The sequence below is a fragment of the Trichosurus vulpecula genome, chromosome 8, assembly GCF_011100635.1.
Source record: "Trichosurus vulpecula isolate mTriVul1 chromosome 8, mTriVul1.pri, whole genome shotgun sequence".
In the NCBI taxonomy this organism is placed as follows: domain Eukaryota; kingdom Metazoa; phylum Chordata; class Mammalia; order Diprotodontia; family Phalangeridae; genus Trichosurus; species Trichosurus vulpecula.
Window position 1 is genome coordinate 53,281,743 of NC_050580.1, and position 25,300 is coordinate 53,307,042.

The window sequence follows — 25,300 nt, forward strand, 5'->3', positions numbered from 1 at the left end:
TAAGTGCCTATGTGCCAGGCACTGTGTTAGGCACCGGAGATATAGAGAAAAGTGAAACAGTTCCTACCCTCAAGGAGCTCCCATTCTATGGGAGGGAAACAATATATACAGGGTAATTGTTAGAGGAAGATAACAGGATGGGATTAGGAAAAGCTTCTTGCAGAAGGAGGCATCTTTTGGCTTGAAACTGGAGGGAAATGAAGGGCTCTAAATAGTGAGAGATGAAGAAGTGCATTTCAGGTTTGAACCTAAACAGACTGCACAAACAGACAGAGATGGGAAATGGAGTCTTATGTGTAAGGAATCATTCAGTGTGATTTTTTTGTTAATTTAAGTTTTTATTGAAATTTTGTATTTCTTATATCAAGTATCCCTCTCCTTCCTCCCTCCCAAACAGTCAGCCCGTAAGACAAATAGTATTTTTTTAGAGAGGGGAAAGAAGTCAACAAAACTGATCTATACATTGAAAAAATCTGAAAATGTGTGCAATGTGTAACACCAGTGGACATCCCGCCTCCACAGAGGGGTGGATTGGGGGTGCCCTCTCATATCTCTTCATTGTAGTACTGCTTGATATTTATTTTGTTACGTTTCCTTTTTGGGTGTGAGGGGGGAAGGGAAGCAAACAGGGTTAAGTGACTTGCCCAGGGTCACACAGCTAGTAAGTGTCTGAAACCAAATTTGAACTCAGGTCTTCCTAACTCCCCGGCCTGCGCTCTATCCGCTGCACCACCTAGCTGTCTCTGTTACATTTACTTTTAATTTCTTTGGTGTGCAGTTCTTTGCATTGTTGTAGTTACTGTGCATATATTGTTTTCTTGGCTCTGCTTCCAATGTGAGTTCATTCATTCCCTCTTTTCTTCCTTCCCTCCCTGCTTCCCTCCTCTCCCTCCCTTCTCCCTCTGTCCACATAGGGTATTATAACCTAATCTTTCAGTGCTCTACCCAAAGAAATGTAAATTTTGGTCCAAGACAGCTTGGAGTTTGTGCCTAGATTTCTTTCTTAAGGATCATGCCTTAAACCCAAACCAGTCTCTCTCACTATTGATTGACCACAATAGGTCCTAGCTCAAGCCTCACTTGGTCACTGTTGGATCCTGATGGCTTAGAGTGAATGCAAATAGCAGTTGTTTCTATTTTGGCCAGAAACCCATCCACACACACACACACACACACACACTTACACGCCTATCTCTTATATGAGGGTCTTCCCCTCCCAGATTGATTTTTTTTTGACTAGGTAGAAGAGGCCATTCTTTGCCTCATTTCTTACCTAGCCTTAATCACTAAATGGGCATTGCCTCAATCATACTGAAACCTGGGAAAGATCTTAGCTTAAAAAGGTCCAGATCTTCCACTGCATCTGGGGCCATCTCCAGTTGTCTTGGTGCATTTCTTGCCGCTGGACCAGATGCTCCAAAGCAGAGAGTGAGGCTGGTGACTTTGTACAGCCCCCCCCTCCCTCATTGAAATCCAATTCTCTTGCAAGTCATGGCGCCATCTTCCTGATGTCATGGTCCTCTTTGAAGGACAAACAATAGTGACAATTCATAGAGATTTTCCCATGCTTCTCTGTATTTTTATTATTATCTGCATTGTTTCTTATAGCATAATAATATTCAATTATACTCATATACCACAGTATGTTTAGCCATTCCTGAATTGATGGGCATTTACTTTATTTTCCTAATTCTTAGCTTTCACAGAAAGTGATGCTATAGATATCTTGGAGTGTATTGGAACTTTTTCCGATCAATGGCTTCCTTGGGGTATAAGCCCAGTAATGAAGTCTCTGATTCAAAGAGTATGGACATATTAATCACTTTATTTACATAATTCCATATTGTTTCCCAAAATTGTTGTACCACCTCATAGCTCCACTAAAAATGTCCTTGTTTTCGAAGAGGACCATGACATCAAGGAAATGACAAACACAACCTATGAGTACACCAAGCTGCCTGAAAAGGGACCCAGCTACTTGGGTAACTCATCTCATCCTCTCCCTCTCTCTCTTCCTCTCCTTCTCCTTCTCCTCCCCAAAGGAAGGTAAATTTTTATGGCCAGAAGCTGCCCACTTCACTTGGAGTTTACTGGCTAGATTCCTTCCTTCCTTCCTTCCTTGCTTCCTTCCTCCCTTCCTAGCAGTTCACCCTGAAGCTCAGAGATTGGGCCACAATAGGTCCCTGCCCAAGCTCCACTCAGTGGCTGCATTTTGGGCCCTCCTGGCTTAGAGTGAATGTCGATGGTAGCTGTTTCTCTTTGGAACAGCAACCCTGAGGGTCTTCCCCTCCCAGCTTGATTTTTCCCCTTTTTTTTCTAATCAAAGGGGCCATCCCTTGACTCACTTCTTAAAGAGGCCTATCACTCTAAGTGAGTACATGAAAAGCCCTTAGCCTAAAAGGGCCAGGGTCTCCCATTGTATCCTGGGTCATCTCCAGTCATTCTGATGAATATCAGATCACTGGATCCAGATGGCTCTGAAGGAGAAAGTGAGGCTGGTGACCTTGCACAGCCCTCTCTCACTCAAATCAAAGTCAACTGCAAGTCATGTCATCATTTCCCTGGTGTCATGGTCCTCTTGGAAAATGAAGGACAAACACAACAACAACAACCATCACCAAATGTATTAGTATGCCTATCTTCCTACAACCCCTCCAGCAGTGACTGACGCCATTTTTTTTTGTAATTTTTGCCAACTTGCAGTTTGTGAGGTAAAACCTCCAGTTGTTTTTATTTACATTTTTCTTATTCTTAGTGATTTGGAGCATTTCTTTCATGTGGTTGTGAACACTTTGCACTTTTTTTGAGAACTGTTTGTTCATATCCTTTGACCATTGAGGAATGGCATATGCATATACATATGTATATATACACATATATACGTACATATGTGTGTGTTTCACATCTTGGATACCAAACCCTTATTAGAGAAATTTTATACAAAGATTTTTTTTCCATTCTACCACTTCCTCTCTTATCCTAGATGCATTAATGTTGTCTGTGCAGAAGCATTTCGGTTTCAAGGGATCAAAATTATCTATTTTATCTTTTGTAATTGCTTCTATTTCTTGTTAAGAATATATGTCTTATCCATAGCTGTTAGAGGTATATGATCTGTTTCTCTTCTAAATTTTAATAGTATGATTTTTAATATTAAGGTCGCCTATCCATTTAGAATATACTGTGGGATGTGATATAAGGTGTCTTTATTGTTCAGTCATCTTTCAGTCATGTCCACTTCTTTGTGACATCATTTGTGGTTTTCTTGGTGAAGACACTGGAATGGTTTGCCATTTCCTTCTCCAGCTCATTTAACAGATGAGGAAACTGAGGCAAATAGGGTTAAGTGACTTGCCCCAGGTCACACTGCTATTAAGTGTCTGAAGCCAGATTTGAACTCAGGAAGATGAATCTTCCTGACTCCAGGCCTGGTATTCCATTCCATTCCATTCCACCTAGCTACCCTGATACAAGGTGTTGGTTTAAGCCTAATTTCTTTCAGACTGCTTTCCAGTTTTCCCAGCAGCTTTTTTAATCAAATAAGGAGTTTTCCCCTAGATAATTTGTGTCTTCCACTTTGTCAAATGCTGGGTTATTGAGTTCTATTGTTTTTGAATCTTCCTTGTCTGCTCTGTTCCATTGATGTCTCTATTCTTCATCAGTGCCAGATGGTTTTGATGACTAGTGCTAGAAGTACTATTCCCCCTTGTCCATACTTCTTTTTATCATTTCCTTTGATATGCTAGATCTTTTTTAAAATGAATTTTGTTATTATTTTATTAAGTTTGTAAAGTATCCCCTAAATAATTTGATTGGTATAGCACTAAAAGTAGAAATTAATTTTGGTAGTATTGGCATTGTAATTATATTGGCATGTCCTAGCCATGAGCACTGAATATTCAGTGCTATTCATATTAAATAGCTTCAACCATTTAAATTGTTCTTTATTTCTTTAAGGAACATTTTGCAGTTGAACTTATAGAAGTCTTTTGTGTGCTTTGGGAAGTTAATCCCCAGATATTTTATTCATTTTTAGTTATTTGGAATGAGATTTCCCTTTCTATTATTGCTTCTTGTATTTTATTATTATTTTTATATAGAAATGCTACTGGTTTGTAAGGCTTTATTTTATACTCTGTAACTTTGCTAAAGCTACTAATTGCCTCAATTAGTATCTTTGCTCATTCTCTGGGGTTTTCCAAGTAGACAATCATATCATCATCAAACAAGGATAGTTTTATCTCCACTTTATCGATCTTTATTCCTTTAATTCTTTTCTCTTGGCTTATTGCTATTACTGGCATTTTAAAAACTATATCAGATAATAGTGGGAAGAGTGGGCATCCTTCTTCCACTCTTGTATTTAATGAAAAACATTTTGGTGTTTCCCCATTGCACATGATATTTGCTTTTGGTTTCAGATAGATGCTTTTTATGATATGAAAAGGCCCCTCTATGCCTATATTTTATAGGGTTTTTTGTTTTGTTTTTTAGCATAAAAGAATGTTGTACTTTGTCAAAGGTTTTTTCTGCATCTATTAAGGTAATTGCATGATTTTGTATGTTTTGGTTTTTAATATGATTAATTATGTTGATTCCATCCTTCCATCCCTGGTATAAATCCCACTTGCTCATAATAAATGATTTCTTGGATAAATTGGTGTAAACTGATAGGATTTTGTTTAAAAATTTTGAATCAGTGTTCATTAATGATATTGACTATAGGTTTCTTTCTGTGTTTTCTCTTTCCCTGGTTAGATATTAAGAGTATGTTTGTCTCATAAAAGGATTCTGGTAGGGTGCTTTCTTTCTCAGTTTTTTGAGAGTAATGTGTAAAATCTGGGTGCTAAATGTTCTTTACAAGTTTGATAGACAAATCACTTACCATCTCAGGGAGGGGGGAGGTGAGAGAGGGAGGGAGACAATTTGGAACTCATTTTTTTAAATGAATATTTAAAATTGTCTTTACATATAATTGGGGAAGAATAATTTTTTTTAAAAAAAGTTTGATAGATTTCTCCTGTAAATCCATCAGGTATAGGAATTTTTTTTCTGTGGCAGTTCCTTTACAACTAAATCTATTTCTTTTTCTGAGATTGGGTTATTTGAGATCAATGTGATTCCAATGGTCCTCCTAGTCTGCTTTTGCCTCTGACGCAAGCCTTTCTTTGTCTCCCGATAGTGGCCATTGCCTCGGAAGATGGATTTTACCACAGCTACAACTCCATGTCCAAAACTCCAAACAGCCCTCCACCAGATGAACGGGGCCCCTTGCTTGAGGGCCATCCGGGAGGCCATTATAGCTCCCCCAAGCCTCATGATCGCTACCACGGGGCCTACATCATCTTCTTCAGCCTGGGAATTGGCTCCTTGCTACCCTGGAACTTCTTTGTCACTGCAAAGGAATACTGGATGTACAAACTGCAGAACTGCTCTTCCCAGGGAGCTTCAGACATTCAGGTAACATACTCCTTCCCATGAGGAGGTAACTGACAATGGGCTGGAGAATATTACCGTGTTAGGAGCTCATAGTATTGGTCAGATAGTTCAGAATCACAGGTATCAACTTGGAAGGGAGTGATTCCTCAAGTGGCAGAGCTGGGATTTGAACCCAGGTTTAAGCAAAGGACTGAATTTTAAGGCATCATGGAACACTGGACTGGGAGTCACCAGACCTGGATTTGAGCCTTGGCTCTACCATTGGATGGGAGCTCTCCTTCATATGGTATTTTAATATTTCCTCCAAGTGCTTTCCTCACAGTAACTCTGTGAAGTAGTTGGTGTAAGTCTTAATCTTCCCATTTTATAGATGAGGAAAATTGAGGTTTGGGAAAATGAAATAACTTGCTGATGAACATATAGCTAACAAGTGGGAAAGCCAGGACTTGAATTCAGTTCTTCTGACTCCAAAACCAATGCCCTTTCCACTAGACTCTGTACTTTGTATCTGTGTGAACTTGGACCATCACTTAAACTCTTTGGGCTCCATTTTCCTCTCTTTGATTAGATCAGAGGTTCCCAACTCTTAGGTGGGGGTGGAGGGGAGGACAGTAAGGAGCTACTCTTTTTTTTCACTTGAAATTTTGAAATTGAAGGCATGGGAGGTGCTGAGGATGTCAAGCCATAAGTAAGGACAAGGATTGTATAACAGCAATCTCTCGCTCTGCTCTTTTTCCTGGTCCTTGGATGTTGAAATACCTGGCAGCCATAGGTGGGTCCTTATCTCCTCCACCCCGTGACCAATGGGGCATTTGAACCTGGCTTTTAAATAAATATTAATAGAAAAATATGAGAAGATATAGATTTAGATAGGGGTTCTTAACCTGGGCTCCATGAACTTGGGTTTTTTAATTATTTGTTTAATTGTATGCCAATATAACTAGTTTCTTTTGTAATCCTATGTGATGTATTTATTCTGTGCAAAGGTCCTTGAACTTTACCAGACTGCTGGAAGGGTCTAGGATACAAAAATGATCAAGACCCCCTGCTCTAGAATATTGAGTTGAATCTAGTAAGGTGAAATTCAGTAAGCAATAAATGTAAGTCTTACACATGGATTCATAAAATCGATTTTACAAATACAAGATGGAGGAGACTTGGTTACACAGCAGTGCTGGGGTTGTCCGTGGCAGGGGGACGTGCGGCCAAAACTGCTCATTTGATTTCAGTTGTGTTAATAAAGGAGGCATATCTTCCAGGAAGAGGGGAGTAAGGATGTCTCATCCTTTGCTCTGTCAGACTTCATCTGGAGTCTTGGGTTCAGTTCTTGGCACCTTGGTTTGAAAAGGACTTAGATAAGCCGGAGAATATGCAGAGAAGGGCAAACAATGGTAAATGGCCCTTGAGTCCATGTTATAGGAGGATCTGCCGAAGCAACTGGTGATGTTCAGCCTGAAGAAGAGGAGACTCAGGAATGTGATAATGATCTTTCAGAATTTCAGGGTGTCTCGTGAAGTGCAGCAATTAGACTTTTTCCATTTGGCTCCAGGGGGCGATGCCAGGAAGAATGGGTAGAAGCTACAAAGAAGGGCAGGTAGCTGCTGGGCCTGAAATCATGAAGACCTGAGTTCAAATTTTGCTTCAGATGCTTCTTAGCTGTGTGTCCTTGAGTAAGTCATGTAATCTCTGTCAGCTTCAGTTTTATCTATAAAATGGGAATAACAGAAGCTTCTACTTCACAAGGTTGCTGTAAGGATCGAGTGAGATGTAGTAATTAGACATAATATATTAAGTGCTCTGAAAGCTTAAAATATATAAACATTAATTATTATTATTATTTAGGTTCAGCATCAGGAAAATCTAACAATTAGAGTTGTTCGTAAGTGAATGAGGTGGTGTGTTCTCCCTCCTTGGACGTCTCCAAGCAGAGGCCAGATGACCATTTTAGGGGTGCATTGTGGTAAGCCTCCCTTTTGTCTATAGATTGGATTAGATGGCTGCTCAAGTTCCTTCTAGCTCTCAGATTTTGTTTAGAATTCTGTTGGGCTGTCAGTTCACCTCTATAGGGAAATCTTGGCCTCCCATAGAAGGGGACTGTGCTCTGTGGATAGCTTTCATACCCATGGAAAATACTTAGTGTTTTGTGGGAAGATTTATCATTGTTTCTCAGATCATCTAGAATTTTTCACACTCCTGGATTTACTGTCGGAAGGGCTCCAGCTGAGGTGTGGGTGTGGGTGGGTCGAGGTTCATTTCATCAGAGAAATCCTAGATTCTTTCCACTCTGCTCCTCCTGGAGAGAAGATCTGGCACAAAGAGTCTTTCCACTTCTCTTCACCTCCCCCTTATTCCTCGTTTCTCCTCCTCCTCCTCCTCCTTCACCTCCTCCTTCTCCTCCCCCTCCCACTCTTCCTCCTCCTCCTCCCTCTCCTCCTCTTCCTCCTCCTTTTCATTAGAATGGGAAAATTCATACAAGAAGCTCCCTTTGCTAATGAAGACAAGTAACTTCGTTCATAATTTTGTGTATTTCATTTGATATATGTAAAAACATTATTATAAGAAGAGGTTCATGGTCTTCATCAGATTGCCAAAGGGGTGACCGAAAAAAGGTTTAAATACCTATGGTAGAGTGTTGGGACTGAATTTACTAAGATGAAATTCTCTACAGGATAAATGTAAGACTTACAGATGGGTTCAAAAAATGGATTTTACAAGTATAATATAGGGGAGGCATTTTGAAGAAAAGCAGTTTCTTGGCTTAGAAAGTTACCTGGAGCCACTACAAAGATAATTAACTTGCCCAGCGTCATCACATATTATGTATCAAGAGTAAGACTTGAATCCAGGTCTGTCTTCCTGGCTCAGAATCCTGTGCCTTCTGCCTTTCCTCCTCCTTCCTGTCTCTTCTCCCATTGTAGAGTGAGGACAAAGTGAATGTTCTGTGTACAACAAGGATGCTCAGGATAAGCCTCTGGTAAGCATCTTTGTCGTCTTTGCCATTGCGAAGGCAGTATCTCTAGACAAGTGGGAAATGGAGCCAAAAGATGAGTGAACCATTCTCAGTCATCATCTCATCTTTGCATTATTAACATGTCAAGTCCCAGGTGCCCCCTGGTGGCATGAAGTTGCCCTGTGTTTGAAACACCTTTAACAGGCAGAGAAACTGAGGTGTTGGTGTTGCCTTGGAAGTGGGCTGCAGCCCTGTGCGTGCCCCACATGACCCTTTTGGGTTTCCATAGAAACTTGGACTTGACTGAGCTGTTTTATGGCTTGCTTTTATTTACAAGGCATCCCAGCTTTCTGTCTTCCTGCCCATTATCCATAAATCACATGCAGTCCTTTTTGTGCTTGATTGGAAGATCCCATGGCTGGGCCCACATCTGAGCCCCCTCCCCCAACCCCGGGCTTCACCTGGGGCAGGTGGGATGACTTGGAGTGTGGGGCTGCTGCACCTGCATTCAGGATCTTCTCTCTGCCTCCCCCCATCCCTCAGGGAGACATCTGTATGGTGAGGGAGGGGAGACAAGGGACAAGCCATCCCTGGGAACTGGCCTCTTGCACCTTGGACGTTTGCTGCTGCTGCTCTCCAAAGCTGAACCCTCTCCAGCTTCCAGCATTTAACATTCCACAGCCCTCCTGTGATGCTTTATAGCTTTTTTCCAAGGGCTGGCAGGTGTGGATGTAGTACCTGCTGCAGCATTGAGCCCCTGGCTTTTGGCATCCGAGATGAGAGACTTGTCACCTCTCGATTCATGGGCCAAGCCTTCTGCAGAAAGCATGCTGGTGTGTCTCCCTGTTTCTCCTGCCATTTTTCTTCACTTAATTCCTCATTCCTGCCACCATCCCCCGCTTTGCTTGCTCTTACCCTCTTCCTGATTTTCCTGCAAGACTTGGTTAATCTGACATCCTCACCTGAAGGCCACTTTTGGTGGAGATGGGGGAGGAGGAGGGAGTCAAATGATTCCTGTCTCCAGTCACCACCTGCAGCCTGATTAGCTGTGGGTGTTTTTCCCCCTTGTTTACCCAGAGACGAGTGCTACGTGATGGGGCATACATATTCTTTGGAAATCCAAAGCTGTACAGATAGTGTGTCAGCCCAGAGAACCCAGAGCGTCACCTGGAAGTCTGCCTACAGCCCCCTTTCCTCCTGCATACTCTCAGACTCCTTCTTTCTACCTAGAACTACTTATAGTTGTTTTTAAAGGCTTTTAGGGTACAGTCCTGCTCTGCTATCTCTTCCTTAGATTCTAGAATGAGAATCCCTCATTCTAGAATTAGGACAGGTTGGTGGGTTCAAGGCTGGAAAAAGGAAAAATTGAGATTGTGGCAGCTGTGGCACCTCAGTGTCACATGGAACATCTCCCAGAAGGACTACTCTAGGTTCTAGGCACTGTGTAGGGGGTCTGCATTCACTCAAAACCATTGCTCATGAGCTCCCACCAGTGTTCCCACTTTTGCTGCTAGTCAGTCAGAGGCCACAATTAATTACAACCAAAGGTACTTAAGTATTTGTGTACTTTCTGTCATCTTGCCCATTATCCATAAATCACATGGTCCTTTTTGTGCTTGATCAGAAGATCCCATGGCTGGGCCCACATCTGAGCCCCCTCCCTCATTCCTGGGCTTCACCTGGGGCAGGTGGGATGATCTGAAGTATGGGGCTTCAGCACCTGCTTTCAGAATCTCCTACCTACCCCCATGCCCCAGGGAGACCTCTGCATGGTAGAGGGAGGGGAGACAGGGGGCAAGGCATCTCTGGGAATTCCCCTGGGAAAGTACATAATAAGATTTGTAGTAGAACATTCCCCTCATAAATGCACTCTGTCTCACAAATGTATACTCCATTTGTAAAGAAAGCTAGAATGCATAGGAATCTTCCAGAAGGGGCCCTGATATCATAGCACTGCTCTCAGTAGGGCTGATCCTCTTTGGGTACTTGTCTTTGCCAGCTTATCTCTGCTGGGCTTTGCTCCTTGCTACTGTATCTGTGTCTGATTTCTTCAGGGCCAGAGTAGCCAGCTCAGTTTCATTCTGCTAGGGTACAGTGGCTATAGTTTTTGCTTGATAGAAGCAGACCGAGAGCTCTTTTGTCATAGCCATCATACCCAGCAAACAAAAATCAGAGCGCTTCCAAGCTAAAAGCAGATTTTTCCTTTTGCTCCTCTTGTGTCAGGGTCAGAGAGCAAAGGTTTGTTGTTGTTGTTGTTGTAACACGTGATTGCCTGACTTATGGTTACTTACTCTTATACACCCTCAATCTCTGTCTTAGATACAGAGGAATTTGGGTCAGGCCTGAGGGAATCCAGGTGAGCACTTGCCATCTATTTTGCCCAAATTTCTGCCATTATTATGCATACATGTTAGCAACAAAGGCTGAGTATTTGGTGCTGCATTTTAGCCAATGAAAATCTCAGCATTTCTATCAAATTATAATACGGTGGTATGGTTGGTGTATTTCATGGGGCCTCCCAGTTAGAATCACCCAGTGATTGAAGAGGTGGGTAGAGGATTGGCTGAATCTTCTTACACTCAGAGTGATTACCTTGCTTGAGAACAGTGTGAGCTTGGTATACCGTAAGAAATGGCAGTTGCAGGAGGAGGGGAGTGTCAGTCTAATGTGATCTACAAGGTCTTAGATGATTCACTAGCGAGAAGACTCAATTTGCTAAGTATATTTTCATGGACTCATGCTGTTTAATGTAAGGAAAAACTTCCTAACATTAAGAATACTGAATAGAATGGGCCACCCCTGGACATAGAGGCACCCCTCTCATTAGAGGTCTCCAAAGAATCGCTGCATGACCATTTTGGAGAGGCATTGTAGATGGAGTTCTTGTTCCTCTAAGGGTTTGGCAAAATGGTGTCCAAGATCCTTCCTACTCTGAGATTCTATGTTTTTGGGAGGAGAGCAGTTCTGGAAAGATGCTCAGATTTCAGGAGGGCTTTAGTGAGCTATAGATGTGTCTCGCCCAAAGTGAGAGTCAAAATGGATAAATCCTGGCCACATGGATGGGAAGAAAAATCCAGCTGCCTTAATACAAAATGAAAATGGCTTAGCTGTGCTAGGGCAGGAGAAAAACGAGCCCTTAGTCTTCACACATGACTCAAAAGGGTGACCTTTATATGAAGCAAAAATAGAGCCTGATTCTAGGATGAAGAGACAGACAGACTAGTGAGGGTCTCCTGCTACTGATCACCTGACTCTCAGTCTAAAAGGAAGAGGAAGAGAAAGTAGGATTAGTTAGTTAAGAGTCATGAAGACTGAAGGTTGTTTTACCAAAGGGCCCTTCTACTGAGTTTGATGATCAAATGTTTCCCGTTACACTGAGGAACCTCCAAGATGGAATTAAATGAAGCGTGAGGATTTAGGTTAGACACAAGGCAGAATTTCATAGCACTTATTAAACTAAAGACTAGCATAGATTCTAATGCCTTAGAATCCTATTGGAAAGGATCCCAATTCAATACCTGAAGTTGGAGTCCTTGTCTGCAGCCTCCTTAATTGGCCATAGATATGGCCTGGCATGGCTGGGCGGTGAGAAGACCCTCTACCACCAGGGGCACTTTTCTCCTCTTGCCTTCCCTTTGCCCCTTCTCCTGCCCCTCTCCCAGCTAGCTGCTTGACAGCTCATGTGGCTTTGATGAGATGAGAGTCTTTAACCTTACTCCTTCCAGTGACATGCAGGACCAAGTCTCCTAAGTTCTTTATCAGGCCTTATTTCCTCTGCCTTGTCTCCATACCTGCCAGACCCCCAGGGACAGTCATCTGAGCTCAGGATGTAACCTGAGGACCCCTGAGCCTTGCCATGGGCCCTGCCTTTGCACCATTAGGAAGTCCAGGCCTTGCCAAATGATCGACAGTTACACTTTATTCTTTCTATGTGTTCTTTCTCCCAGTCAAACTCCTTGAGAATAGGAACTGTCATTCATTTTATCTTTGTATACTGAACTCTTTTAAGATATTATGCACATAGTAAGCACTTAATAAATGCTTTTACATTTATTTCATTTTTTCATACTGTTGCTGCTTGAAGACTTCCAGCGATGTGGGACTCGCTACCTCCCAGGTACCTCACTACCTCCAAAATGATTCCATTTTGGAATAGCTCTAATTGTTAGACAGCCTTTCTTTGTACTTAACCCAAATCTACCTGTAATGTCAACCCTTTGGGGTCATGAAGAACAAATCTAATCTCTTTCAGATATCAGCCTCTCTTATACACGGAGACCATCTCTCAATCTTCTCCTCTCCAAGCTGGATCTCCCCTAGTTCCTTCAACCAGTCCCCCAAAGTTTGGTTTGGTCTCCCCTCACCATTCTCAAGGGCATCTTCTTCTGCATGCTCCCCAGCTTGTCAATCTTGTCCTGAAACTGAATTCTGCCTGGAGGCAGAGGAATGAACTGGAAGGCTGCTGGTGTAATGCAACTCTTGAGTGTTTAAATCCGTGCTGATAACACTAGGGCTGGTGCAAATGTTGATGGGCTGAGATTCCTTTTAACCTAAATGTCTCCGCTGCAGCAGGTTTCCGCATCTGTTGATCAAGGAGTTTTCAGCTTCCATTTTGCTTTGATTAACTCATCAAGACAGTTCATGCTGTCCTGTCTAATCCATCAGGTGCCTTGGCTGTGATTGGCTTTGAGAGGAACATTAGGTACCTTCTTTGGGGACAGATGCTCTCCTTTTGGGGGAAGGAAAGCATGTTTGATGCTCACTGAGCAAGGACCCACAGGAACACAGTGAAGATACTTGATAGACAGATGGAACACTTTAGCCTTTTCTCTTTTCCTTAACTCATTTCACAGGCTCCAGCAAAAAGAAAAATGGTGACCTAATAGAGACTAAGGACACTTTAGCACCAGCGGTGAGTAGGAGCAAGAATAAGTAAGGCAGTAAAACTGCATGAAGGAAAATCCTATCTGGTGTTCAGAATACTGAACTGGCAGCCAACACACCCTGGTCTTATTCCTAAGCCATGAGGTGTTACTGTGCGGCCTTGGAGAAGTCGATCAACCTCTCTGTGACCTTGCTTATGAAACAATATTCTTTGCTCCTGGTAATTTTTATGAGCCACAATAATGACTTTGTATCTTTTCCAATGCCTGGTTCCCTATTTTGCACACAGCAGGTACCTGTTAAATGTATATTTGTTGAATTTATTGAAGGACTGGTTCAGAGAATTGAGGATGTTTATCCTGGAAAAGAGATTTAAAGGGGCTATGATCATTTTCCCTCAGATATTTCATAGGTTAAACTGTTATTGTTCAAGAATTTGGCCCCATTGTGGGATCTTTAAAAGTAGTTTTTATTTATTGAAGGCTGATTTCCTAATTATGGATTGATAATAGAGGAAATGAGGGTAGAGAACATTGAAGCTTATAAGCTACAGGAGGGATTAGCTGTTGGAAATCTGATCAGTGAAGAAAGGGGAGAAGAGAAGAAAAAGGAAAAGGTGAGAAGGGGCCATAAGTGCCTTTTTCACTTAAGTCCATTACAAAACTTGTTTGTATTAGGAGTTTGGCAGAAATCTATTAACAGGGACCAAAGACAGCTGAGAAACGTGAGTCTGCTCTGGGGCAAAGGGCCTACAATAAATAATACCTTGTCTAGGGGCCCCAATAACAGAGCCCATAACAAATTGGCATGGGAAGCAGACAGTTTGCTATGGCAGTTAGCCATGAGTTAGCTACAAGAATGAAACAAAACAAAACAGGAAAAAACTGAGGATCTTGTTTTTTGCAAATATGGGGGATGAGAGGAATTTTTTTCAGAGACCTGCAGGGAGCATCCTGAATTTGTGTGTCTGCCAGGGTCAGGCAAAAAATGTCTAGGTGTAGAGTACAAGCTCATCTCCTTATAAGTCAGAGGTGAAAGGTTTGAAGGAATGACTTTATCTTCAAGATTACCAAGGAGGCTGAGGAATTTCTTGAAAGAATGGAAGAAGTAATTCAAAGGGAGAATTTTTAAAACTGGTGCTTTTATTACTGTTCTCATCTGGCACTGAGTACAGTGCCTGGCATATAGGATGTGCTTAATAAATACTTGTTGACTTGCTGCTGTATGAAGGTTAGGACTAAGGCAGACAAATAAAGATTTAGGAAGAAAACAGCTCATTAAGAAGATGGTCTGTGAGGATGGGATTTGGATTTTTCAGCTGTGACTTAATATGTGGGAATAACAGGCTCTTGGCCAGGGATGAAGCACACCTGACAGGGGATGGTAAAAACATAGAAGCTTGGAGTACTGTGAATCTGACCAAGAGGACTTTAACTGACAATAGAAGGAGAAGGAGAAAACTGCTTGTATAATATGCCAAGCCAGATAATAGAGAGCATAGCAGGTACAACAAAGAAAGAAGACCATTAATAAGAGAAGAGCAGTAATTAACAGGAGACAGTTTCCAAGAAGAGAGACAGCAATGAAACTATGTGTGTGTATGTGTATACACACATACACACATATATATACACATATATGAACAAAGATGTAGATAAGAAATAAAGTATAGATTTCATACATTTTTTTCCTTCCAGACCTATGATTTTTATCTAGTCATGATGTCTCAGAAGTAAGACTTGAATCCAGGTCTTCCTGACTTCAAGGCCAGCCCTCCTGTGCCTCACCATTTCTCATAGATCTTAATGCAAGGAGGCAAACTTAGCTTTATAGGTATCACTGAGACTTGGATGGAATTCATGAATGGACTAAGGCTACAAAATATATAATTCAAACATCAGAGAATAGATTAAAAGAAGTGGTAGAATAACATTGTGTAATAAGAAAATATATTCATTTGAGGAAGTTGAAGAATTAGAGGTGGGAGGGGAGGTAAAGATCATATGAGTAAAAAATAAATGAAGAAAGAAACAGAAACCATTTTGTTGTGGTTATATGCTACAGACCACTTGGCCAGAAGGAGGAAATAAAAGTGAAGTTAATGAAATAGATCACTGAAGACTCGAAAATTATGATAGGAGACTTTAGTTATTTTGACTTATGCTACATTTTTCTCGTCTAAAAGCTGAGTAATTGATTCATTCTTGATTCAAGAGACAGAGGAAACAATCTGGTGACTGGCTAATCTAGACCCAGAATCATGGGATCACATCATTATAGATTTAGAGCCATAGAGACTCTAGATACATAGTCCACCCCGCTCCTTTAACAGATTAGGTCCACAGGGGTGGGGAACCTGTGGCCTCAAGGCCACATGTGTCCCTCTGTGTCCTTAAGTGTGGCTCTGTGACTGAATCCAGATTTAACTGTGAAGTTTGGATTCAGTCAAAAGGTTGCACTTGAGGGCCTAGAGAGCCAAATGTGTCCTGGAAGCTGCAGGTTCCCCACCCCTGGATTAGGATAATGAATCCCACAGTGACATGCATAGGGTCAAACAAGGTTTAGAGCTCAGCTTGAATTTAATATTGATTTGATTTGAACCCCCTGACTCCAAAGCTTGGTGGTGATCAATAAAAAGTTGATTGGAAGAAACTGACAATTTCTTCATAAAGACCTCTTAAGAAAAGAAAGCCAGGTACAGTTTGGCACACACTTGAAATTTGGGGAGGGCTGACTTCAAAGAAAGAACAAATAGAATTCAATGGACTAGCATTCTGCCTATCTGCCCTTCATAAGTTCTGTTCACCAAATCTAGGCAAACAGTATCCCAGGGTACTGAAAAAAAATTGGCCAGTGTGATTGCTGAGCTGCTATTTGTGATTTTTGAAAAAATAATGGAGTGTTGGCAGAGGTGATTGACTAGACAAACAGAATGAAACATCCACTTTTGGTTGTGGCCATTGGGTTGATTCACTTTGTTGATTTGTTTGTTACAAGGGAAGGCTTCTATTTGGGAGGATATGAGCTATTAGATAGTGAAAAAGAAAGAAAAAAGAAAGAGAGAGAGAGAAAGACAGAAAAAAAGAAGGAAAGGAAGGAAAGAAGGAAAAGAGAGAGAAAAGGAAGGAGGAGAAGGAATAAAAGAAAAGAACATCAATAGAATATTTAAAAATACACACAAAAATGGTGAACAAGAGTATGGATAAATGTTAATCCTGATTTTTAAAAAGAAAGGATAAAGTATTCATAGTATAAGTCAGTGGACTTGATTTTAAGTCCTATAAAATTTTTAGCATATTATTTTTTAGCATATATTTTTTAGCATATATTATTTTTAAAAATTATATTAATATATTTTCTTTTTATATTATCTTCACTTCTAAATATTTGTCTCTTCCATCTCCAAAAGTGAAAACCCAAAAGAAATTTAGCCAAACTAAGCAACCAATTAACCAACTCTGACAGTATATGTGACATTTCCCATTCATATTCCCTCATGTCTACATTTTCTCGTCTTTTCTTTGGGACCAAACTTAGTCATTACATATACACAACATTCAGGCTTTTAAAAGTTTGTTTTGTCTAGAATTCTCTATTAAGGAAAGACAAAACAGTGTAGTGGAAAGAACCCGGGATTTCAATTTAGTGTCAGGACTTGGGCCCCAATCTTAATATTGCTACTGACTATCCATGTGACTGACCTCTGGCCTTTCCTAGTCTCCCCAGCTGCGAAGACTTTGCCCTACTTCCATTTACTCTATATATATCTTGTGTGTGTGTGTGTGTGTGTGTGTGTGTGTGTGTGTGTGTGTTGAGTCATTTTTTAGTTTTGTCTGACTCTTCATGACCCCATTTGGGATTTTCTTGGCAAAGATACTAGAGTGGTTTGCCATTTTCTTCTCTAGCCCATTTTACAGATGAAGAAACTGAGACCAGTAGGGTTAAGTGAAGTGACTTGCCCAGGGTCACACAGCTAGTAAGTGTCTGAGGCCAGATTTAAACTCAGAAAGATGAGTCTTCTTGATGTTAGGCCTAATGCTCTATCCCCTGCAACACCTAGCTGCCCTTATCTTGCATGTACCTAGTTATTTATATGAGAATGTGAGCTCCTTGAGGGCAGAGTCTCTGTTTACCTTCCCTTTTTTTAACCCATTAGCACAGTGCCTGGCACATACAGTAAGTGCTTAGTAAATGCTTTTTTGTCGATTGATCAGCACATTACATAATCTCTCCAGACCTTGGTTTCTTTATTTGTGAAACAAATGGTTAGGTTAGATGGTCTCTAAGGTCACTTCTAACTACTAATGCTCCCAGGATCCTTACTTTTGAGGGCACATAGTAAGGGAGTCAGTATGACTTGAAGAACAGGCCATGCCAGATTGGCTTCATGTCTTTTGCCAGAATTCCTAGATTAGTAGATCAAGCAGATTCCCTAGATAGAGAGTATTCACCAGACTCTGTCTTGCTTCTTCTGTGGATAAGATGGTTTTCTCTGGAACATGTTTGGAACACTCTCCCTCTTCAGCTCTGCCTTATTAGCTTCTCTGGCTTCCTGTAAGTCCCAACTAAAATCCGTCTTTTGTTAGAAGCCTTTTCCAACCCCTCTTAGTTCTAGGGACTTCCCTCTGTTAATTACTTTCTATTTATTCTATAAATAATGCTCGCTTTATATATATTTGTTTTCATGTTGACTCCCCCATTGGATTATAAGTTCCTTGAGGATAGGAACTGTCTTTTGCCTCTTTTTGTATCCCCAGTGCTTAACAGAGTGGTCCATTGTGGGCACTTAATAAATGTTTATTTATTGATTATTAATATTATGAAAATTCAGAGCTGGTTGAATGATCAGACCTAGAAAAGTAGTTATTAGGGGCCAATGTTCATAATGATGACCATTTCCATTGGCTAAACCAAGGCCTCTGTGTTTGGTTCTGAGGTATTAAGCATTTTCATCAGTGACTTGGGTTTAAGCGGCATGCTTATCAGATTTTGGGGTAAAAGAAAACACACTGGGGGCAGCTAGGTGGCACAGTGAGTAGAGCACCAGCCCTGGCGTCAGGAGGACCTGAGTTCAAATATGACCTCGGACACTTGACACACTTACTAGCTTTATGACCTTGGGCAAGTCACTTAACCCCAATTGCCCTGCCTTCCCCCCTCAAAAAAAAAACCACATTGGATGACAGGGTTGGGATTCACAAAAGATCCTGATAGACTAAAAAAAATTGGCAGAATCTATTATAGTGAAATTGAATAGGGATAAATGTAAAGTCCTATACTGGGGCTCAAAAAAGTAAATTTCATGAATACAGAATGAGGGAGGTACACTGAGATGACTGCTTGTGTGAAAAAAAGATCTGGAGGTTTCAGTGGATTGGAAAATCAATATGTGTCCAATGGAATATGGCAGGCAGAAGAGTCAATAGAATCTTAGGCTGCATTAATATGAGGTACAAACAAACTCAAGGGTGTAATAGTACAGCCCTACTTTGTCCTTGTCAGGCCATATATGAAATATTGTATTGGGCACAACATTTCTTTCTTTATTTCTTCTTTTAAAAAGTAAAACCCTTTTTATCATCCTTTATTCTCACTTCACCTTGATCTCCCAACATATGCCTCCCCAGCCCAGAGAGACATCTCTTTTAATAAAGAATAAAAATGAAATAGGAAGAAAATGGGTTCCGCAGAACTAACCAACATTTTAGCCGTCTGGCAGTATACACCACGTTCCATACCTCCAACCCACTCTGTTCTCCTTTTAAAGTTCCTTATTGTATCTTTTCTTCCCAGCCAAGCTTGGCTATTATAATCAAGAAATGTTCGGTTTCTATTTTTTTGTGTTCTCTCTATTTACATTGTTGCAGTTATCACATATATTGTTTTCCTTGTTCTCTGTACTTCGCTTCCCATCAGTTGCATGTTTGGCTTCTCAGGCATCTCTCTGTTCTTCGTATCCGTCATTTTGTTACTCATCACACAGTAATCGTAATTATTCTGGTATATTCACTTGTCCCAATTTGTTTAGCTGTCCCGCAGTCAACGAACACACTCTTTATGTGCGATGTTGCTATATGTGTTTTAGCACATATAGAACTTTTCTTTGACCACCTTGGGATTTATTTGTTGTTGATCAGTCACATCTGACCCATCATGACCCCATTTTGCGTTTTCTTGGCAAAGTTATTAGCATGACTTGCCATTTCTTTCTCCAGCTCATTTTACAGATGAGGAAACAGATACAAACAAGGTTAAGTGACTTGCTCAGGGTCACACAGCTAGTAAGTATCTGAGGCCAGATTTAAATTCAAGAAGATGAGTTCCTGACTCCAGGCCTGGCATTCTATCCACTGTGCCACCTAGATGCCCTAGGGATTTATGTTCCTTGGGATTTGTGCCTAGTATATCTCTGAATCAAAGTGAATGGACATTTTGGTCACTCTTAGCATGGCTCCAGATTGTCTTCCAGAATGGTTAGGCCAATTCACAGCTCCACCAACAATGACCAACAATGTATGTACTCTGTTTTTACAGAGGACATGTGTAAACCAATAATGTCCAGAAGAGGACGATTAGGCTGATGAAGAGATTGGAGAACATAACAAAAGAAGATTGGTTGAAGGACCTGGGGGTCCTTAGAGAAGAAAACACTTGGGTGTGGGGCATAAAGCTGTCCTCAAGTGTTTCAGTCACCCAGTCAATGAACCAGCACTGATTAAGTTCCGCCTGTGCGCCAAAACCCATACTAGGAAACTAGGGATAGAAAGACAAAAACAAACAACGACAAAAAAGTTGGCAAAGAACTTTTGGCAAAGAACTTACATTCAATTTGAATTTTTGTCACCTGGAAGATGGATTAGGTGTGTTTTGCTTAGTCAATCAATAAAGTGTATTTTGAGCTCCTTATGTGCCTAGCACATAAGCACCTAAGCGCAAGATGCTTAGTCTTAGAGAGAAGAACTAGGAGTAGTAAGTAGAAGCTACAGAGGCAGAATTATAACTCAAGGTAAGGGAGAAACAAACTTCCTAATATTTAGAGCTATCCAAAAGTGAAAGGGGTTGTCTCTGGAGGTAGTGAGTTTCCTGTCACTGAAGATCTTCAAGGGGAGCCTAGATGACCACCCATTGGGAATGTTGCAGTGCTGATTTCTATTTAGTTGGGTTGGATTGAATTAACCCTAACGTGTAGTTCTGGTTTCTGTCCCCTCCAAGGCACAAATGGGGCCTGTAGGTGTAGTACGGTGGGAGGAGAAGGAATAAGTATTATCAAGAGCCAACTATATGCTAGGCACCGTGCTAAGTGCTTTACAATTATTGTCTCATTGGATCCTTACAATAATCTTGTGGTGTCCGTGCTATTATGATCCCCATTTTACAGCTGAGGAAACTGAGGCAGACAGGTTAAGTGACTTGCCCAAGGTCACATATCTAGTAAATATCTTAGGCTGGATTTGAACTCAGATCTTCCTGCCTCCCTACTCTACTATCTAACTCCCTTTTGGCCATTTCCTTTCTCATGAGGATCCCCATAGAAAGGGGGAAACAAAGGATATAAAAGGGGGTGACACTTCAAACCTGTCAAGTTCCATTTTAGCTGCCCTGTTGTTTTCTCAGTAGAAGAGGGAGGTTGTGACAATTAGCAAAAATTAAAAAACAAAAACATTTGGGGATTATCTGTAGACTTTATCCATGGCCTCTTTGAATACCATTCAATCCATAAGTCTTTATTAAAAGGGCCTCCTAATAAATATTCTCAGCATTGTAGTGGACAAAGGCACAGTGGATAAAGTTCAGGGCCTGGAGTCAGGAAGACCCAAGTTCAAATCTGACCTCAGATACTTACTGGCTGTGTGACCCTGGGGAAGTCACTTAACCCTGTTTGTTTCTGTTTCCTCATCTATAAAATCAGCTGGAGAAGAAAGTGGCAAACCGCTCCGATATCTTTGCTAAGAAAATGCCAAATGGGGTCACAGAGAGTTGGAAATGAATGAAAAATGACTGAACAACAAATGAAACCCAGTCAGTCCTTCCCTTAAGGAGCTTAACTCAAGTTGAGAGGGATATATTATATTAGAATAGAACCTTGGTGTTCACAGATCATAGAGGAGGTAATTATAATAATGCTCTACACAAAGTGCTTCATACATGTTTTCTCATTTGAATCTCCAATGGCTCTATGTGATAGGTTATTATCCCCACTTTACAGATGAGGAAACTGAGGCTTGGGTGATGTAACTTACCTGTGGCCACACACCTGTTATCAGCTATTCTTGACTCCAAGCTTAGCACACTGCCCACTAGTGGACATTATTGTAAGGATGCTGCTATTATAAAGATTCCAGATCCCCCTGGGGGTTTTCTACGACAGCCACATGGCGTAGAATGCTGGGCTTGAGATCAGGAGGACTCAAATTTTAATCTGAATTGATTGATTGAAATTGAAATTGGTTTGAATTTGACTCAGATACTTACAAGTTTTGTTACCCTTCGCAAGTCTCAGCCTCAGTTTCCTCACCTAAAAAGTGTGGATAGTAATGGCACCTACATCACAAGACTGTCGTGAGGATCAGACTCAAAGTACTCTATAGACATTAGACATATTGATGGTGTGCCCTGTTGACCAGTTTCATGGGCAGTAGTTTTTGTGACACTGAAACAAATGCCTCATCGACTAGACTGAGATGTCTCAGCTTCTGCTCAACATGTTTCTCATGTTCCATATTCAAGGCCTGATACTTGGGAAGTCCTGGGAGATGGAGGAATGGCCAGGAGAGCCACCACATTCCTGCTTTGGCTCAGCCCTGTATCATGACAGACCTCTCTGTGGGTACTAGAGCCCACAGAAAATGTGACCCACTCTCTATGTTGGGGTATGTGGCATTAAAAGGGACCTGATGTGAACTGACATGCGGAGAGCCGGTGGGATTGTCTTCACCAAGAGGGTAGCCCCAGGGAATAAGAGGTAGTAATGTTCCAGGAAGTCATTGGGCAGGAGTTAGGCAGGATGGGAACTGGACCAGGTTCTGGTTCTCTCCTATAGATTACAAGCAGCTTCCAGGGCTGCAGGATGAAGTCCTCAGCATCCAGGAGTGCTTAGCAGATACTTTAAATTATTTGGGAAAAATTAAACTGAAGTTTCTGTCTCATTCTCTCTCTCTCTTTCTCTCTCTCTCTCTCTCTCTCTCTCTCTCTCTCTCTCTCTCTCTCTCTCTCTCTCTCTCTCTCTCTCTTTCTTCCTTCCTCTTTTCCTCTCTCCCCTCCCCTCTTCTTCCATTTCTCTGCCCCCTTCTCTCCCCCTATCTCTCTCTCTGTCTCTCTCCCCTCTCCCCCTTCTTCTCTCTCTCTGACCCCCTCCTTTCTGTCTCTCTCTCCTCCTATCTTTCTCCTCTCTCTCCCCCTTCCTCTCTTTCTCTTTCTATGTCTCTTTTCTTCTTCTTCTTCTTCTTCTTCTTCTTCTTCTTCTTCTTCTTCTTCTTCCTCTCTCTCTCTCTCTCTCTCTCTCTCTCTCTCTCTCTCTCTCTCTCTCTCTCTCTCTCTCTCTCTCTCCTCTCTCCTCTCCTCTCCTCTCCTCTCCTCCCCCTCTTCCTCCCTCTCTCCCTCTCCCTCTCCCTCCCTCTCTTTTATTAACTCAACTGCTGTCTGATCATGGCTGCAGACTCACACACCATACCATTCCCAATAAATACACTCATGATGCCTTTTCTGTTTTGAGCTTTTGTGATCTCTTTGCTTGGGAGAGAAAAGGCCAACCTGAGATTCTGTCAGTCATGCTTCTTGTGGTCTTTGCTACTTTAATTCCCTCTTTATTTTCATCCCTGCTGCCCTTCCCTCCCCCACCACATTTCCTCCTCCTCCTCCTGCTATCGATCTCTCTCCCCTTTCTGTCTCTGATTTTATTTCTTCTCGGACAGGTCCTCAGAATCCAGAGGCGATTTCCCACTCCAAAACTAGAACACGGCTTAGCTTTTAACTGCTCAAGTGTCTCTCTTATGTGATTGATTATCACGAGTGTCTGGAGAACATAATCCAAATGAGAGTCTTTCTGCGGAGAAGCTCAAGTCTCATTTTTACCTCCAGTCATTAGCCTGAAAGGGGACTTACACGATCAGCCTGGACAAGGACATGGCTTAATTTGGTCTTTGCCCATCCCTTTCTCAAACTCACCAACCCAGAATCCTTTGGGTGTGCTGGAAGCTGACTCTTTGGGAGGAAGTGCTTTATGGATCCGTTTTATGTCTTGGAAGAGAAATAGTAGGGACTACTGCTGAGACTGTTGTATGATGAAATGGGGGAGGGGGGAGATGGAGAAGGGGGGAGAGAGAGACATGAAGAGAGAGACTGAGACAGAGAGAGACATGGAGAGGAAGAAAGAGACAGATAGAAGGACAGAGACACAGAAAGACATACACAGAGAGAGACAGAGAAAGAGAGGGAGACGGGGGGAGGAGTGAGAGAGAGAGAGAGAGAGAGAGAGAGAGAGAGAGAGAGAGGAGGGGAGGGGATGGGAGGATAGAGGAGAGGAGAGGAGAGACACACAGAAAGAGGGAGAGAGACAGAGACACAGAGAGACTGAGACAGAGGGAGACTTGGAGAGAGAGGAAGAAAGAGACAGAGACACAGAGATAGAGGGACAGAAATACAGAAAAACAGACACAGAGAGAGGGAGAGAGAGTCAGAGAGACAGACAGAAACACAGAGAGAGGAGGGGGAGGGAGAGGGAGAGACAGAAACAGAGAAACAAAACAGTTGTAAGTGGAAAGGTTCTAAACAAGGCCAAGAAAATTCTGAGACAAAAGTAATTTCTCTTAAGTTCCTCTGACATAACAGGTGCCAGGGGGCTGGACTTCTTCCCTGTCTATTGTTTATTTCTGATTGACAATGAAAGCCTTGGACCTCAGGAAAGTGTTCTCAGTCATTCATTCAGAAACTCAGGTCTGTGACGTAGATGCCTGAGGGGCAACTGAAAACCCTTTGGACAGGGGTGTGGGGGGGGGGGGCAGGTCAGATGGAAGGTCTTTCTTCTGCTTGCAATCACATGGCAAAGGAAGAGGAAGGGAAAGAGTCTGACTCCACTATAGGCTAAGTTACTGAACTTGTAAAAGTAACTCGTTTATTTAGAGCTGTTTGTTTAATTATGATTTAATTATCCAGGGCTTTGTTTCTCAATCAATCAATAAACATTTTAAGTTTCTACCTGCCCTGCAGTGTGCTGGATACAAAGACAAAGATAAAACAATCCCTACTCTCAAAGAGATTACTTTCTATCCTTGGAGACAACATATACAACAAATAGAAGTATATACAGAATGTTCGGAAAGGAAGAAGGGAGGGAGGGCATTAACAGTATGGTTTGGGGTTTTTTTAGGGGGGAGGTTGAACTGGGAAAGGTTTTATGTAGAACAGGAATCTCAAACTCAAATATAAATGAATCTCTGAAGCATGTTGTCTAGAAAACCACAAATTAACATTATCTATGTTGTATTGTATTTTGAGGTTGCTAGGTGGCTGAATAGAGTGCTGGGCTTGGAATTAGGAAGACTCATTTTCCTAAGTTCAAATCCAGCCTCAGATGCTTGCTAGCTATGTGACCCTGGGCAAGTCACTCAACCCTGTTTGCCTCAGTTTCCTCATCTGTAAAATGAACCGGAGAAGTAAATGGCAAATCACCCTGGTATCTTTGCCAAGAAAACCCCAAATGAGGTCATGAAGAGTCAGACATAACTGAAACTACTGAACAACACTCTGTTTTTATTTATTTTGATAGACATTTTCCAATTATATTTTAATCTGGTTCAGAGAATTCCTGGGCTCCTTGTGGGCTGTGAGTTCGACATCTCTGAGGTGTATCTTGAAGGAAGAGAGCTATTCTGTTAGAGGTGAGGAAGGCATGGAGGATTGCCAGACAAAAGTCCAGTAATGGGAGATGGAGTGTCCTGTGTGAAGAACAGAGAAGGTCAGTTTGGCTATATTGAACAGTGTGGGAGGGAGAAAAATATTAAATGAAGGCGGAAAGAGGTTGGAGCTAGA

At 41.7% G+C, this 25,300-nt stretch overlaps 1 protein-coding gene across 1 annotated transcript in view; it reads left to right on the top strand.

Annotated features, from left to right (window-relative positions):
- Positions 1-25,300, top strand: part of SLC29A3 (solute carrier family 29 member 3) — a 73,946-nt gene that overhangs the window by 5,815 nt on the left and 42,831 nt on the right. Inside the window, exon 2 of the mRNA XM_036769557.1 lies at positions 5,183-5,460. Coding sequence (XP_036625452.1) covers positions 5,183-5,460 — 278 coding nt within the window. The remainder of the gene's footprint in view (positions 1-5,182; positions 5,461-25,300) is intronic.